The sequence below is a fragment of the Carassius carassius genome, chromosome 37 (genome assembly GCF_963082965.1).
Source record: "Carassius carassius chromosome 37, fCarCar2.1, whole genome shotgun sequence".
Lineage (NCBI taxonomy): Eukaryota > Metazoa > Chordata > Actinopteri > Cypriniformes > Cyprinidae > Carassius > Carassius carassius.
The window spans coordinates 13,010,943-13,028,944 of NC_081791.1; the positions used below are offsets into that span (position 1 = coordinate 13,010,943).

An 18,002-nucleotide genomic window follows, 5' to 3' on the forward strand; every position below is an offset into this window, starting at 1 on the left:
TCACTAATTACTTCTAAAAAGCACAAATTTCACTGTCATATAAAGTGAATAGAAAACATAATGACTGTCTATATAAATACGTTTGGCATGTAGAAGTGTCACTGAACTGATATATTACTTTTTTCCCAGAAGAAAGGGAATGAGATAATGTTCTTCAAATTTCTAAGAACCTGATGACTAAATTTCTTAGAAATGCCCTGATATCTCCTAGAAACATTCAGGAAATACACATAAATGCATATGTGTTTAGTTTTGGTTTCTGTGTGTTTGAATGATATTATGTTTTAGTTTAACCAGTCCAACACTGAAGGATCTGAAGCCATTTTGCAGTCCATCCTGAAGTGTTCTACTAAAAACTCAAGGTATAGACATTTAAATATGATGGACCAGGTTAAAAGAAGCCAAACAAAGGTTTATGATCAGACACACAGAGTCAGTGAGTGTGAGAGAGTAAGCTGCCAATACCTGACTGAACCCTAATGCCTGAGGCAATACCACAAAGACTTGACAGCCATCGAGTTCCACAGAATTTAAACAAACTTTCTTCACAGGGTTCCACACATTCTGTGCTATAACCTGTTTGTTTGATAATTATTTAGTTTTTTATTTTAATCAAATTGTACATATATATACACACACACACACACACACACACACACACATAACCCTATGTATTTATATATAAACTATATCTTGTGTTAATTCATGTTAACCTTTTATTTTTTTAAAGGATTTTTTAGTGTCTGTTGATATTGAATATAATTTTACATTTAGATTACCTTTCTAATCATTTAACATTCACATGAAGTGAGCTCAACTACAGTGAGACTACAAATTAATTCATAACATTCCCAATTTGATAATTGGAGAAAAACTGGACCAACAAGTTACATTACTTTCCTGTTGCTTACACTTCATATGACTTAACAAGTTGGCAATGCTTTATATTCTGCCAGCAGAAACCACTTTAACGGTTTAAGTGTGTTTTTATGGGTTTGTCTGGTTCACGTTAATATTTGTCTTTATTTTGCTAGTTTGTGTATTCAGTGACCATAAAAAGAGCATATGTTTAAATGTCATTGAATTAACGGCTAAATAACAAACCAAGTGGTGTCTGATGATACAATTTTTCTCCAAGCTAACTTCACTTTTCTAATCTATTTTTGCTTTTAACTAACTCATTTCAAGCCACGATATATATTGATACTACATTGGTTGCTGCCCTATATTAGAAAAGCATACATTTTTTGGCATCTATTTATTTTAGAAATTTCATGCTAATTTTCAGAATTTTTACATTAAGATTACATTTGTAATCATCTAATATTCACCCAAAGTTAATCTTTAAAAGCACAAATAATTCTGTAATATTATTAAATGTAATCTTTATAAAATCTTAAAATTATATCATAATCCTGTGATGCCAAAATTCATGTCAGATTTAGTCTTTAGTGTTTTATTATAATTGTATTTATACAAAACAGTACAAAATTTTAATACCGTCCATCAATCAGTTATTATCCAAAGCACAAAAATATTTATTTACTAAACTGTTATCGGCCAGAATTGCCTTACTTGTGAATATGTTACTGTAGCATATGTTCTTGGGCTATAGTAGGTTTAAATAAATTCTACATGGATCAATATTTTGTAATACAACGCACTGTTATTCATGCATTTAAACTGTGCTCGTGATAAACACCCTATTCTCATAAGCCTTTAGCTGTGTTATTTCTGACCCCGAGACAAACCTTTTTATTCAAGCAGTTTTTCACAAAGGATCGGGTGTGAGTTATAAAAGAGAGTCATATGACGTGCTCACCTGCGTTCTCTCTGGGTTTCAGGCCCTCTTGACCTTTGGGCAGAAAGCCGTTATGAGCCCAGTCGAGCATGGGCTTTATCTGTTCTTCAAGACTGTCTGACTCACTTGGAGGAAAAGTCTTCTCTGCTCGTATACTAGCCACCTGAGGACACACGGACAGTGGGAGAACAGTAGGTCAGAGTAAGTGTAAGAAAACAGAAACCATCATTCTAAGTCTTAAGCGGAATAAAATCAACTATGAGTACGGTGTCTAAAATAACATACATTTACTAAGACTGTCCTCTTTGTTGAAAAGGAGACAAATTACAGATATTAATCATGCTGCATAGACTGCGAAGCAGAGGCGTACAACAACAGAGAGAGAGAGAGAGAGAGAGAGAGAGAGAGAGTGAGAGAGAGAGAGAGAGAGAGAGAGTGAGAGAGAGAGAGAGAGAGAGAAAGTAAAGCATAGCCAGTCCTGTTGTTCTGGTGCATGTCTGGACTTGGATGCTTTTGTTAAGTTTGTTAGGAGGTACGATTCACAGAGAGATAATTAAGGAACCTCTGGGGAATTCCAGACTTTCCAGATGAGTGTTTGCCCAGTTTCCAGCTCGTCTCACACAAAAACACATACACACCTCAGAATGTACAAGTAAAGCCCATGCTTCAAGCTTTCAGAACAGCAGGTGAAAAATTGTATTATTATCCTCTATTAAATGTACTAAATATACTGTAAACTGCATTGTTGTGTCTAACTGCCCATAGGCAACAATTGTCTTTAAGTGTCATCAAACAATGAACATAGATTGATCTCTGTTCTCACCTCCAGGGCCTGGAAGATCGCCCTGCGGTAGGATGCCAGCTTAGTGTAGGATGACTGGTTGAAAAACTTTGGGAAGGCTGTGATGGAGTCGAGTTTGTCAGCAGACACCTGCAAGATACACATGACACCAGGGTCAGAAAATAACCAGGGTTCAAGGCAAGAATTCTTGAATTTCAAAGAATGGCCTTGTTATTAATACATGTTGTTATAAAATTATATATTTAATTTAACTTAATTTCTCTATATGTTTATGTATATATACAGTAAAACCAAAATTTATTCAGACAACTTCAATATTTCTCACATTATCAGTTCATTTGCTATAGTTTAGAAAATGGTAATAAAATATGGAAATAACTCAAGAGTTCAGCTGTGTCAGAACAAAATCATCATGTTAACGTCAGATAAGTTTGATAGAAAAGTATGTAATGCATTTGGTTGATTAGCTGTCAGCTGTTAAATTTAAGTACACAATTAGATAAAACCAACTGGGGTTAACCAAATACCAAGCAGTGCTTAATTCTGTTCAGTCTTTGGTTCAAAAAGGCAATTAAAGAAAAAACACTTAAGCAAAACATGGTCAGGTCAAAGTGTCTGGGGTCCACTATATGAAATTTTTTTGGGTATTACAACAGTTTACTTTATTTAGCTATCCTCACTTACATAAATTAACTCTAGTGTCCTGAACCCACTAGTAAAAAAAAATCTGGTAAAAATAATTTTTGGTTTAACTGTATGTACAATTTACACAGTATACACACAATATATACAATGTACAACAACAAAAAATATGACTTCATGTTTAATGATAGGTAAAAATGTATAGCCTGAATGCACTGTAAGTCGCTTTGTATAAAAGCGTCTGCTAAATGCATAAATGTAATGTAATGTAATGTAATTAAAATGAATATATAATAAAAACAAGCAATTTTGAAGGCAATGTAAATTAATTAAAGTAATCTGCTTCATAGGGAAATTTTAGGCACTTTTGTTTCACAATTCACGTAACAGCAGAGCTGTGGTTCAAACTACTGATGTCAGAGGTACCTCAGGATCAAATAATAACTTCAACTATATATATAAAAAAGTCAAAACACACATTAGGTTGGCTTGAGAAACCCTAGCATGAAAATTTGAAGTCATTATAAAAGCTTGAAGTTTAAAACCGTTGTAAAGATTTAAATCTAGATAGCATGTTATCAACATGATTTGGATGTTTTAACATGTTTCTAACATGATGAGCATGATACTAGCATGTTGTTAGCTTAATTAAAATGTTGCTAGCATTTCGCCAGAATGGTTCTAACATGATTATCATGATGTTAGCATGTTGCTATCATGACTAACATATTGTTAGTGTTTTTGCACATTGTGAGCATTATTAGGGTGTTGATAAAATGTTGCTACATGTCGTTATCACATTGCTAACATGATTAACATATTGCTGCCATGTTTCTAGCTTGATTAACATACCACTAACATATTTTTAGAATGCTTTGCATGTTGTTAATCATGTTTCTAACATGATTAATATGCTGTTGGCATGTAACCATATTGCTACTAAGATTAGCATGCTCTAGCATGTTTTAGCTCTAGTGTGCTTTAGTGTGTTTTGAATATCGCGTTCATTATTGCAGGCGATACATCGGCAATTATGAATTTGATATTGCATAGCTCATCAGTGAACTACAGCTCTGTGTAGTAAATGCCGATCCATTTGAAAGCAAATGTGGAGATTTACTATTAATCAGAACCGGCTTTACTGATGCATCGCATTTGATTATTTGCACAGCCCTAATTGCTATTCACGAGTTCACACTTACATATGATTAGCTGAGGTATGCGTATTTGGTGTGCTGTCCGGGGAAGGGCTCCGAGCTCTGGAATGGCCCGAATCTAGAGTACCCCCCCTCCCCGTCTATTTGTAAAGTGAACGCGAAGTGAGGAGATGGGGTGGAGAAGGGATTCTGATAAACTGTCAATGGATAGAGGTAAGTCAGCAGTATTTATACTATGGCTTTGATTACTTGATTGTGGTCCACCAGTGTATCTGACGCGCTCCTCCCGAACCTTGTTACTAAAACATAATTTAGTGTCAAGTACTGCAGTATTCTGGTATTCTGACAACCCTTTATTTTGTTTGTTACCTCTGAGAATTTCCCATCGCCAAACCACTGTAGCCAGCGCATGCCGTGGGAGGCCTGCCTCTTCCCTGTTGCTCTCCAGGTCACCACCATCCCTGGCCACCAAGAAAAGCCCTTTATCTTGCCCCAGACTAACTCTCCAATACCAAAGCCTTTATTATCCTGAGGAGTAGAAATGTGAATGAGACACAGTTCACCATGATTTCATATTTTCTGTTCATTGAAACCTGTACCAGATTTGAACAGGAAGGAGTTACAAATTTCAGTTAAAGGTGCTGTATGCAGGATTGACACCGAGTGGTTGAACTAGGTATTGCAGTCCAAATTCAAAATATTGGAGGTTTTTTTACCTGGCCCCTCCTCCTCAGACTTGATGCATACGCAGGTTGCCAGATTGGCGACACCAACAGGAACGAGTTAACTTGATGATGAATAAAATGAAATACATTGTTTTATTCGTCAACTGGCAGTAAACTGGTAAACTGGTAAACTGGCAGTGGGCGGGTTTCAGAAACCAAAACAGAGACAGACATTCCAGCCCGGAAAGCACATTTTCAAAAGAGAATAACTGACTGTAGCATTGTTTTTCAGATAAACAAGTATGTGAACTTAGCATTTCTTAAATATCTGCAAACATATTATGGTATTTTTATACTTTAGTAGAGTCAAAAACTTACATACAGCACCTTTAACAATGGCATATGAGATGTCTGTTCCTTACACATAGCTATCTGAAAATATGGCTTCTTCATTACTAGTTTTATGGAGCTTTTGAGTCCTTTTTGTTCCTTTACAGCCTGGACATTCTGCTAAGTAATTTCTTTTGAGTTAAACAGAGAAAGAAAAATCATACAGGTTACAACTCGTAGCTGTTAATTTATGAGTGAACTATCCCTTTAAATAAGATGGACAATTAACATGATCACTTCACATATTTCTTTGATCCTGTAACACAAAAAAGGACAATCAGATGCTCGGTAGCACTCAGAGAGCTGGACTGAGACACAAGTGAAACCTCTGACACTACACAAGTGAAACCTCTGACACTGAGCTTGTCTGAGCATGACTCTCAATCAATCAGGACCATTTCAACAGCCCTGTTGTTTCCTCACCTGTGTGAGTGTCTGTGAGCATTTATGAGTCTGTGGTCAACAGTGTTTTACCCAGACGCTACAACCCACAAAACCCCCTTTCAAGACCTTCACGGTCTCTTTGTCTTGGTCATAAATGCTCTCTAAATGCGCAGCTGCCTGGCTTAGTGAAACGCAAAGGAGAGGATATACCATGAGAACAAAGGCTGTTATCTTTACATTCAAACAGAGTAGTTCTGTGAGTCTACTGTTACATGTCAAAGGCAGGTGGACAAATATAGATACTCGTGTGTTGTTTGTGCATGAACATAAAAAGGAACGGGACATGACAGGATAGGTGGATAAGTGTGTGTGTGTGTGTGTGTGTGTGTGTGTGTGTGTGTGTGTGTGTGTGTGTGTGTGTGTGAGAGAGAGAGAGAGATGTCCTGGTACCTTGTACTCAGGTTGGCTGACTGTGTCAGTTGTCGAGATGGATGTGGTGCTGCTCTGTGCGGAGTCTTTAGAGTCCTGTTCCATGAGTTCTAGTGTGGGACCCTCAGGAACAATAGAAACCTACAAACACACACAATCACAAGTTTAATAAAGCTGAGCAAAATAAACCACAAAAAACAAAAATCTAAATATTTATAGCTGGGTTTTATCACCCTGCTTTTAGGCACATTTTGTAGTATCGCATTAGAATCGAGTGATGGAAACGCTGAATTTCAAATAAATAAAATAAATAATGAGAGATGGAAATGCATTTTGCAAATAAATTCCTCTAAGCGCAATGGGATGATAAATCCTGACTAAGCAGTGGACCGATCTTGTTCCACGGCATCTAAAATTTTATTATGGTCAAGTCTGTCATCAAAGCATTTCTGTAGCCTATAACTGCCTTCAAGAACTGTTAAACGACAGTGTTCCCAAACAGCAGCATCCACCTCCGAAAGCAATAACCTCATTCATTGTGTTTCGTCTGCTCAATCTGAGGTGCAAGTAATTTATTATATAGGAAATTTATTATATTCAGTAGCTTCTCCAACTTTTCTTAGTGATGTATAGTGCCAGTTTATCAGAAAGTGACGATTTTGTTCTCATTGACTTGTTAGATTAAATTAGCTCGGTTAAATTCGCAACTTTGGATGGAAACCCGGCTAAATATTTACATTGAAAGTCTATGGGGCAAATGTAAACAATACCCCAAAAAACACAAAATAAAACAAAAAAAATCAAACACAAAAGAAGAACAAAACACACCACTCCCAAACATAAACAAAACAAAAACTAAATTAAATTAAATAAATAAATACATAATAAATACATAATTAAAAAATAAACAAAACAGGGTGATCAGTATGTCGGCCTTGCATTCAGTTAGTCTGACTGACAGAAATTCACTTAAAGAATAAAAAGTCTTTGTGTGTGTGAATGTGAGCATTACCAGGTTGTCGAGATCCTGTTTGCTATGTCCCCTCTCTCTGTTGCGGGGTTTGCTGTGAGCTGTCAGTCCTGCCTGAAAAATAGTCCTTGGACGAGGCCTTTGCCGCAGACCCTTCTCACTACCAGACCCAACGTCAGCCTTTTCCTGAAACCATAATATTGCGACAGTTAGCTGATGCATATGTAGAGCAAATAATAATTAGTGGTTTGACTTTTAAGTTTTTTTCAATGGCCACTATCACCACTATGATATATGATATGATAACTGATAATTCATGTCAATTAATACTTTTTATTACACACACACACACACACGCATATTTATATATATAATATAAACATAATTTAATCATAAAATTACTATTGGATTGCATCAATAAGTGCAGTTACTAATACTATTTAATGTTCATTTCTTGTTTATTTTTCTTTTGTTTATTGTTTATATAGATTTGACAGTAAAGCACTAAGTTTGAGTTAAGATGCATACAAAATTTATTAACAACAGTAACAGGTGCAAAATCTACTTTTTAGATACAGAAAATGTATACATTCCACTCTAATTTAATGTACCATTATTTTTCTAGGATATAGATTTGATCAACTTCATTGATTTATGTGTGATTTAGTAGGAAAATTTTCTCCCTTCATACACAAAAAAAGTATAAAATTCTGTCAAAATCAGATTTCTTAATGATTTGATATTTTACAATAGTGATTTTATAATCTCAAAATATAGAGGAAAAAATAGAAAGGAATGACTAATAAGCCAATAAGTGCTACTCTGCTGCAGCTCCTGGTTATAATTGTGATTTGATGTATTTTTCTGCATGCGTTCCTCTCTTCAGTCCGGGGTGGCGATTTCTTCCAGCGGCTGCATCCATCTCACTGGCCACGGCGCTTGAAGGGACTAGACGGTCTGGCATCCTAGCCAGATGGCCGTGTAACGGGTGCTGTTCTTGTCCAGACCACGGGTCCAGCAGCACAGATCTCTGGCAGCACGGGAGCCCCTCTACGCACCCTTCCTGGACCCACGAGGACACCAGTGTGCATCCTAGGGATGGGCGTTTTCCGCAAATATCACATTCGAATATTTGAGCTAACAAAAAATGAATATTCAAATATTCAAATATTATTTATTCGAATATTCGTTTATTTAAATCAAGTTTAATGAGAAAGACATTATTTTTCAGCAACATTTATTTTAACCGTCATTTTGAACAAGCTTACACACAATAAGCTTGAACATTACACATCGTGTTTGTAGCTGAAAACCTTTAACAATGCGTGCAAACAAACAAAAGTACAGATTAAAAGCAAAAAAAAAAAAAGCAAAAAATAAAAATAGTGAACAAAGAAAAAACGTAAAGCAGCCTATAGCAATTAGGCTATTGTAGAACTTAGCCTACACTTAACTTTGAAACTTTTAAACTGTCAGTAAATCTTTTTTGCTTTTTTTCTATTGTTTAACATGTTCTTGTTAAGAAATACGGGCATGTAAACATGATCGGGGGAAAGTCGGCTCCTTAGTCTGTTAACAATAATGCCGAGTTAAAAACATCTAAACTTTTCTGAATGCCGCAAGCGCACCGCAGGTCATGTGACAAGAACTAAACATTCAGCTTCATCCTTTCCCGTAACAACGTTGAAAGCTCAGCCAGGATGAAGGAACAGCTGATCATAGCTGTATATGGATTGCCATTTTGAAATAAATTTAGTAGCAGAGCTACTGAAAGCGATTTTTTGTGCTGCAAATCCATTTTTCCTTTGCTGAAATTTCCGCGTCTTCATGGAGAGAGCGCGTCATTGTTGCTTAGCAACGGCATACGCCTCAGAAGCGCTTCTGCCCCAGCGCTTTGGAAAGAAGGAGAAAGCAGCGCGCCTAGCGGTTTCCACGCGTTTTTAGGCGCGATATGTGAACGGCCCCTTATTCATTCATTAATTATTTTTTGCTTGCATACATCTTCAAATATGCCTTGGAGAATCACAGAAAGTGACCAAATTAGGTTTTATTGTGAACGTTTTTTTTCGTTTTTTTTTTTGCGAAATTCGAATATAATTTTTATTTATCGAATAATTAGAGCAGAACGAATATTCGATTGTTCGACTATCCGTGAACACTAGTGTTGTCACGGTACCAAAATTTCAGTATTCTGTACCGATTCCAGTGAAATTCCACGGTTCTCGGTACCAATTTCGGTACCAAAGCAAAACACAAAAATATGCTAATTAAAAAAAATAACTTTTTAGCTTATTTACACTTGTGTTTAAAGTTTTTCTACAAGTTATATAATCATGAAAAACAGTAAACAAGTTTCACCCAAATTTAATTTGTCTTTTAATTTATGAAATTTAAACACATTTTAGTTTTGGTAAATAAAGGGGATTTGCTATTAAAATTAAAACACGGAAGAAATATTGTGATTTATTTCTTTAAAAAATAAAATTTCATAAATTTTTTCAACTGTAGTAGCAGTATCACATACATTTTACTAAATAATAGTAATATTTCTAGCACAATGCCTTTATGTAAAAATTAACTTTTAGGCCTAATGAATACATATTTATCATTTTAACTGAACTTAAGACTGGTGGTGATGCTTAAGATATTTTTGGTCATTGAGGGTTTCTGTAAAAAAAAATAGTAATAGATCATATTAATGATTATTAAAAGATAATACTACTACTAATTCTACAATCATACTAATGTATATACAATGCACTATGAATTGATGAGCTGCTGGGTTCATGAATATTAATCACGTTGTCTGCGTTCGGTCAAAATGATTTGCTGAAATCAAAACAGGGACGTAAGAGATCAGCGCCAGCCAATGAAATTGCCATTTGCGCATTAGCTCCGCCCACTACCGGAGAAACCGGTATGTCTTCTGCTTGTTCGAAAATGAATATGAATAATTCTAAAAAAACTCCATTATTTTGACCGGAGAAGACAACAAAGAATAGTTTACATATAGCGTGTCGATTCTGTCACAGTGTCTGGGTTGTGTTCCCTGGGTTCCCACTAGATGTCCTCAGTTCCCACGGTGTTTATCATATTATCACTTCCTGTCTCCTTATTTGGTCACCTTCCTCCTTGTTTAGTTAATTGCTAATTACGTCGGCTAGCCGCCGACGTGCCTGACTTTAAATCGGTGCTTCTAAACAAATGACAAATATCGGCCCGATATATCGGTCGACCTCTAGTTAGGAATATGACAAATATCGACCTCTAGTTAGGAGCTCGACTCAACTTTCTCAATATTTTACAAACTAATTCCATATATTTAATAATTTTACCTAAAAAGGTAAAAGCAAACTGTTATGCACATTAGAGCACCTGTTCAGTCTGTTAGCTGTATAAATGCCCATAATCTGACTCATATCCTCTACGTTTTGTTTTTTTTCTCTTTGAACTGGGTGTACAAGTTTCATCAATACAGAGTAAAACCGCAGGCATAAGTGACAAGCATAAACACTACAGAACAGATATAAAATAGTCAATTATGCTTATCCTGATTTATCTGATTGTAAGGAGTCTTTACAGTAGAGAATGAATAGCCCTTATCACCTTGGAAGGGTGAAATGTGTTGATGGTACAGATTTGTATCACAACAATACACACAGAGGCATGCATACACATGCACTCAGTTTGCAGTTAGTACGCATGTGTATAGCAGTGTTTGTTCCAAGGCGGGGGGGGGGGGGGTGGGGGGGTGGGGCTGGGTTGGCAGGAATGTGATCCTCTGCATGTCTTATTTCATTATGCTGATAATACCTCATAAAGGACCATTAAAAGAAGTGATACCAAACTCTGGTTTCTATGTGTTTTCCTGCATGTTTCATGATGTTTGTTTATGAACGTGTATTGTGGTGAATGAATGGATTCATATATGACTACATCAATAATTTTGTTGTGCTTTCACCTCAGTTATTTAACAATACTGCCATTGGTTTAAAAAATAATAATATTTTCTGGGGTAAAGCAATTGTGTTTTGACCTGTTTCAGCCATGTGTTGGGAAACAGCAGCAAAATGAACTTTGGAATGTGTTCTGTCAATGTGCAATAAGATCAAATATAGTAGTACATAAATTCTCACCTCACTGTAGGAGGAATCCCAAGCGCTGTCTTCCTCTGTGTCAGAGCGCTTACGAGATCGCTTTCTTCTGATGCTGTTTTCACTCTCATCTTGAAGAATAAGAGGTTACAAGAAATTTCAGACATTCTGAATAATACGTCATCCTAGGCCTACCTGGTTCTGAAATTCAAACACCAGAGTGATCATTTCATTTCATATATTTAACTAAAAAACAGAATTTAGTATTTGTAGTAGTAATATAATATGTGACATAAATCTATGAAACTGTGTGCGACCAAAAAAAGAAAATAAATTCCATTCATAATATTAATATTACTTTATATTAAAACTAATTTTTGACACTGTCTGTAACACTGTTGGCTTCCATTGAAAATACAAGCAAAAAACCTAAGGTATTTCACCAGGATAAACATTATAACAAACTGCTTCAAAGTCGGGATGCACTGATATAATTTTTTTCTGAACCAATCTGATAACGAAAATTCTGAATATCGGCCGATACAGATTCAATCCGATAACAGCACAGTTATATTTTTAAATCAATGTCAAGAATAATAATAATAATAATATTTCATTGTGCAAAAGTATTATAATATGAAGGCTCAATACAGAGCTGCACAAAGCGCTTATGCGCATCCTGTGCACTGAATGATATGCTTGAAGCAATGAGTCAGTGTGCTTCAAGCGTGCAGTGCTTCACATAGAGAAGTTCAAAGCACAAAGTTAAGAGATACTGATGTGTAGTGTATTAAATGTGTTCGATAGTTTATTGAGCCTTTTCTTTTAACTTCACTTACTGTGTATACTTAGAGAGAGTTTCATCGTCTTAACTGTAGTAACCGAACATGACACGCGGTTTGAATGCTGAATGGAGGATGACAGACAGCCGCAGTGGAGAGAAGAGTTTACATGGTCATATAGTCAACTTGAATTTAAGGACTTAAATATTCTGTACCTCACACTGAACTATGGAACAGCTTCAGAATACTTGAAATATAGTGCACAAGAACTTTATGGCGCTTTATAATGTTTTTTTTTTTTTTGCATTTCATGTGGCTTAACAATAACACAAAATAGTATACGCAGAATATAGGATTTGGATCAGTCTTGTCTGACCAATACCCGATCTGGCAGAAAATTGCAATATCGGAGCTGATACCAATACTGAGTATCGGATCGGTTCATCCATACTCCAAGGTATGGCCACATTTGTGTTAAAATAAGACTAGTGTGACAGAATTGCTAAAGTTATATCCAATATTTAATAATAATGATCAGGATACCTAACATTCACATGTAAAAACAGGTTTAAATTTTACAGGAATTACATCTATGATAAAATGAAAATGTATATATTAAATCGAGTCTGTGTACCTGCAGGTGAGGCTGCGCCTCCATTCTGTTTTGGGCAGAAAGGTGAAGGTGGCTCTGCCGCAGTCAGCGGGCTGTTCTCATTGGTCATCTCCAGACCGCTGTCGTTTTCTGACAATCCCTCTCCTACTGACATGTCACCATTCACAGCAGCCTGAAAAAAAGAGACATTCTGTTTAGAACATTTGGACAACTCACTATCTTCAATATAGTCAAGCAAAACAACAACAGAACTCCATCCCAAGTCACCTGGCACACCTAAATGGGTCTGTGAGGGTACAGGTCATAAAAAAGATACTAATAGTGAGCAGGCCCAAACATCTCAACAACATCACTGTCCCTCTAACACAGCACCGATTGTGGTTATCAATGAATGGTGAGTCTGGGTCATGCTAACCAGACAAAACTCGACCCCTTGACCCTTTCTTTTGCACTAAATATTTGTACCTATTAGAGGAAAACTAGACATATACACCTGAAGAGAAACACTTTTTATTCCATCAAGTAATAAAGTCAATTTTGATTTCATGTGGACTTTAAAGACCTGCGGACATCCTGAAATAAAATAACAGAATGTTCCTTTCTCTGATTTGTTTTGACGATGTGCAGAATACAAAAACCCTGCCAGTCTTGGCTGCTGTACCTTTAATTCTTTCAGTTTAGTTTCTCATCAGGTTTCTTTTGTTGTGCTAGAAGCGGTTGTGTTGTGACTTGAAGAAAAGATTGTTTGAGGCCTTGAGAAGATCAGTCCACTGACAGAGCAAAGTGTCAACACATATAAAACCAATACATGACTGTGCTCTGAGAATGAATATATCTACAGTATGTGTTTGGTCATGCCTCTGCTGCTTGCAGATAAGTTGACATCCCTGAGCGATTGATGACTTTTTAAGTGCCTGCTTTGATGCTTCTTGGATACATTAATGTTTCTCTTTTGGAGGTATGCTGTTGCACGATTTCCACAAAAATACAAAGCAACACAAGTGTTTTCAAAAATGCTAACAATAAGAAATGTTTCTTGAGCAGCAAATCAGCACATTAGAAAGATTTCTGAAGGATCATGTGACACTGAAAAGTAATGATTCTGAAAATTCAGCTTTGCCACAGGAATAAAATATATCTTAACATTTACATTTAAAATACATTCAAATAGAAAACAGTTATTTAAATAATAATATTAATATTTCACAATATTCCTGTTTTTCATATTTTTCATCAAGTAAAGTTTCACTTCTGGAAAGTATGTTCATTTACTGTACATGTACTCAATACTTGGTAGGGGCTCCTTTTGCTTGAATTACTGCCTCAATTCAGCGTGGCATGGAGGTGATCAGGTTGTGGCAGTGCTGAGGTGGTAAAGAAGCCCAAGTTTCTTTGACAGTGGCCTTCAGCTCATCTGATAGATTCTCTATGTGGTTCAGGTCTGGTGAGTTTGCTGGCCAGTCAAGCACACCAACACTATTGTCTTTTAACCAACTTTTGGTGGTTTTGGCAGTGTGGGCAGGTGCCAAATCCTGCTGGAAAATGAAATCAGCATCTTCAAAAAGCTGGTAAGCAGAAGGAGGCATAAAGTGCTCCAAAATTTCTTGGTAAGCGGGTGCAGTGACTTTGGTTTTCAAAAAACACAATGAACCAACACCAGCAGATGACATTGCACCCCAAATCATCACAGACTGTGGAAACTTGACACTGGACTTCAAGCAACTTTGGCTATGAGCTTCTCCACCCTTCCTCCAAACTCTAGGACCTTGGTTTCCAAATGAAATACAAAACTTGCTCTTATCTGAAAAGGGGACTTTGGACCACTGGGCAAGAGTCCAGTTCTTCTTCTCCTTAGATCAGGTAAGACGCATCTGACGTTGTCTGTGGTTCAGCAGTGGCTTAACAAGAGGAATACAACAACTGTAGCCACATTCCTTGACACATCTGTATGCCTTGACCCCAGCCTCAATCTATTTCTTGTGAAGTTCACTCAAATTCTTGAATCGATTTTGCTTGACAATCATCATAAGGCTGCGGTTCTCTCGGTTGGTTGTGCATCTTTTTCTTCCACAATTTTTACTTCCACTGAACTTTCTGATAACATGCTTGGATACAGCACTCTGTGAACAGCCAGCTTCTTTGGCAATGAATGTTTGTGGCTTACCCTCCTTGTGAAGGGTGTCAATGATTGTCTTCTGGACAACTGTCAGATCAGCAGTCTTTCCCATGATTGTGTAGCCTAGTGAACCAAACTGAGAGACCATTTTGAAGGCTCAGGAAATTTACAGGTTTTTTGAGTTGATTAGCTGATGTCATGTCACCATATTCTAATTTGTTAAGATAGTGAATTGGTGGGTTTTTGTTAAATGTCAGCCAAAATCATCACAATTAAAAGAACCAAACACTTAAACTACTTCTGTCTGTGTGCACTGAATTTATTATTCCCAATTTGAGTTGAATTACTGAAATAAATGAACTTTTCCACGACATTCTAATTTATTGAGAAGCACCTGTATGTTTTAAAAGTGTTTTAACTTTTCTAGCATGTGTGATTGTATGATAAGCCTGAATAATTTTAATTAATCAGATCACAGTGTCCTTTTCTATTAATCAAAAATTAGTTTCTCCCTGCTTCACATTTTACTTTGGATATAGTATTAAAATGTTATATTTGCCATATTTAGTAGGGATGCACTGAAATAAAAAACTGTTTTTTAAATAACTACTTTATTAATTTCATTAAATAATATTAAATAATTTTGCAGCCTTTGTAATTTATCTCAATAATTTTAAAGATACTGAATTTATCCCTATTTATTTTTCGGTGCCTCTGAAAAAATAAATTTTTGGTCAAACTTTATTTTAAGATTCAAATCTCATTATTAACAACCCATTAACTTATTTTAAATTTCGAAATGTACATAATTATCCTACAGGGAAAAAATATTTGTATGATATGACACTTTACAGCTTTATAACCCGGTCTTCATTTGAACATTTAAACAAGAGAATTATTGTTTCTGTATGTGGACATACATATGAAAATTGAAAATGATAAGGAACTAAAGATAACACTGTTTTCTATAAGTACAGGCACAGAGTAAAGCACACAGGCTAAAGATTGTGCGTTCATGAATGTGGGAACAATACAGGCTGCTGTCGCATTTCTGGAACCATCTACTGGAATGCTAGACATCTTTCATGCCACAGCTGTGCTGCAGAGGATCAGAGGTCTTGCCAATATGCACACACAGCACACACACACACACACACACACACACACTTACTCCCACCAACCACACCAACCATGCTGAATGTGTAAGTGGTTAGATTTTATAAGTTCTAAATAAAAAATTGTTTGTGCATACAAATGTTCTTCATGCATATTTTCAACTCAAACTTCTACAAACCAATGCTCAATGTGCCTGTGCAGTCTCAGATGTGTGTTTGTAGTAATTTAACAACAGCTCATCAAAGTAGATTTAAAGTCTTGAATGGATAGCCTAGTTCAGGCAAAAATGAAAATTATACCATCAATTACTCACCCTCATGCCATTTCAAACCCATAAGACTTTGGTTAAAAAGTCTTTTTCAAAGCACAAATTAAGATATTTTAAAAGAGACATATTATACCTCTTTTTACAATATGTAATATAAGTCTCTGGTGTCCCCAGAATGGCCCTGTCCTAAATGGAACACTTCATGTGCACTTGCGGTCTTACGGACTTTCAATGGCCACCGTGTGCACGTGTCCGTTAAGTCCACGAGACCATAGGGTGTCCCATTCATCATTTTAGCGTTGAGAAGGGTGCTCGTGAGAACTTCTTCCGAGCCCGCACCAGAGCGAGTTCTGCCGCAGACTTCATCGGCTTTACATCACGAAAGTGCGGACTCAGAGGAAGACCGTAAGGGTTTAGGGTGCCATCTGGGACAGGGTAGGGCTGGACGATTAATCGAAAAGTAATCGAAACCGAAATTCAGAACCTCTAACCGACGTAATTTTCCCATGTCAGTAATTTCGTTTTTTTTAATCCTGGTAACACTTCCCCCTTAAAAGCATACTACCGCGTGTGTAGCCACATGACTCTGCCCCGTCCAGAACGCCGGTTCAACACAGTGATGGCCTTGCGTCTTCACTAAACTTTGTCAGTTGTATTTGTTTTATGGTTTGGACATTCAAGCGATTGAATGATCGGATATGTATTATTATATTGAGCTACCATGTTAGCGCTAGGGCTGTCAAAAAATAAATAAATTCCACATTCGTAAAGGAGGCAGCTTTAAGGCCCGCCTCAGGTATACTTCACATTCCGCGTTCTGTTCCGTCTCGCACAGCCTCATCCGCACAGCTTTGATAAGGCAGACGAGCTCGACAAGCAGTACCACTTCTGTCATCATTCACCTTGTCAGCATGCAGGCACTTTTTGAGACCGCGTGGAGGGATGCGTGGCTGTCCGCGAGCCCTCTTGATGACGAAAATTACATAATGCGGACGGTGCGCGGATACGGATGGTCAAATTATACTTTGGCCTTTATCAGTGGCGCACGAGATGCGATGACAATATAAAAGTGTCATTTGCATTAGAATGTTTTTGTTAACCTATACAGTTGAAGCAACTAGATGCAGCTGTGCTGTGATGTTCAATCAAAATATCACGGAAAAAGAGAATGTGGAGAAGATCTTGTTTACGTCAAAACTGAAACCAAGCCATTTACACAAAACGCATATTTCACGCATTTTCTAGAGAGGGACGTCTTCTATTACCCTTGCACTCACGTCTCACACAATAGAGCCGCATGTTTAGAAAGCCATGTAAAATTAAGGTGGGTTCAGTTTTTTTCAAAAACATTTCAGACTTTATGGTGGGTTTTCCCCATCCTACTGCATCTCATGTTAAAATGAAAATGTACTCTGTGTTATTGGCCTTCGCCCCTTTGAATTAAACTATGCATGCACACGTGGTGCTGTTTTGTTTATATTTCTTTAAGCTACTTAATTATAATTGGTTTATAAACATTATTTTAAATATTATGCACTTTTTTTCACAGTCATATTTTCTTATGCTTTGAATAAACGTGCATTAGTAATATTTTGCCCAATGCGCCCTCTTGTGGCCTCAGAAGAGAACCCAAAAGCTTTTCTTCACCCTAACTAAAATTATGTATATTTTAAATTAGAATATAATTCGAATTTGGATAATATTTAATTGCAAATTTGAATTTAGTTTTTCAGCCATTTTGACAGCCCTAGTTCGCACAGCTGCATTGTGGCA

General features: G+C 36.6%; 1 protein-coding gene across 2 annotated transcripts in view; it reads right to left on the bottom strand.

Moving 5' to 3' along the window:
- The window catches only part of LOC132118035 (DNA (cytosine-5)-methyltransferase 3B-like), a 66,914-nt gene that overhangs the window by 27,491 nt on the left and 21,421 nt on the right, over nt 1-18,002 (bottom strand). For both annotated transcript variants that reach the window (XR_009425876.1, XM_059527509.1), the window contains 7 exons: nt 12,751-12,901; nt 11,377-11,465; nt 7,283-7,426; nt 6,292-6,411; nt 4,772-4,930; nt 2,625-2,732; nt 1,823-1,964 (listed from right to left, as the gene is read on the bottom strand). Coding sequence is in view for 1 of the 2 variants with exons in the window: in XM_059527509.1 (XP_059383492.1) it covers nt 1,823-1,964; nt 2,625-2,732; nt 4,772-4,930; nt 6,292-6,411; nt 7,283-7,426; nt 11,377-11,465; nt 12,751-12,901 (913 nt within the window). In the remaining variant the exon portion in view is untranslated. The remainder of the gene's footprint in view (nt 1-1,822; nt 1,965-2,624; nt 2,733-4,771; nt 4,931-6,291; nt 6,412-7,282; nt 7,427-11,376; nt 11,466-12,750; nt 12,902-18,002) is intronic.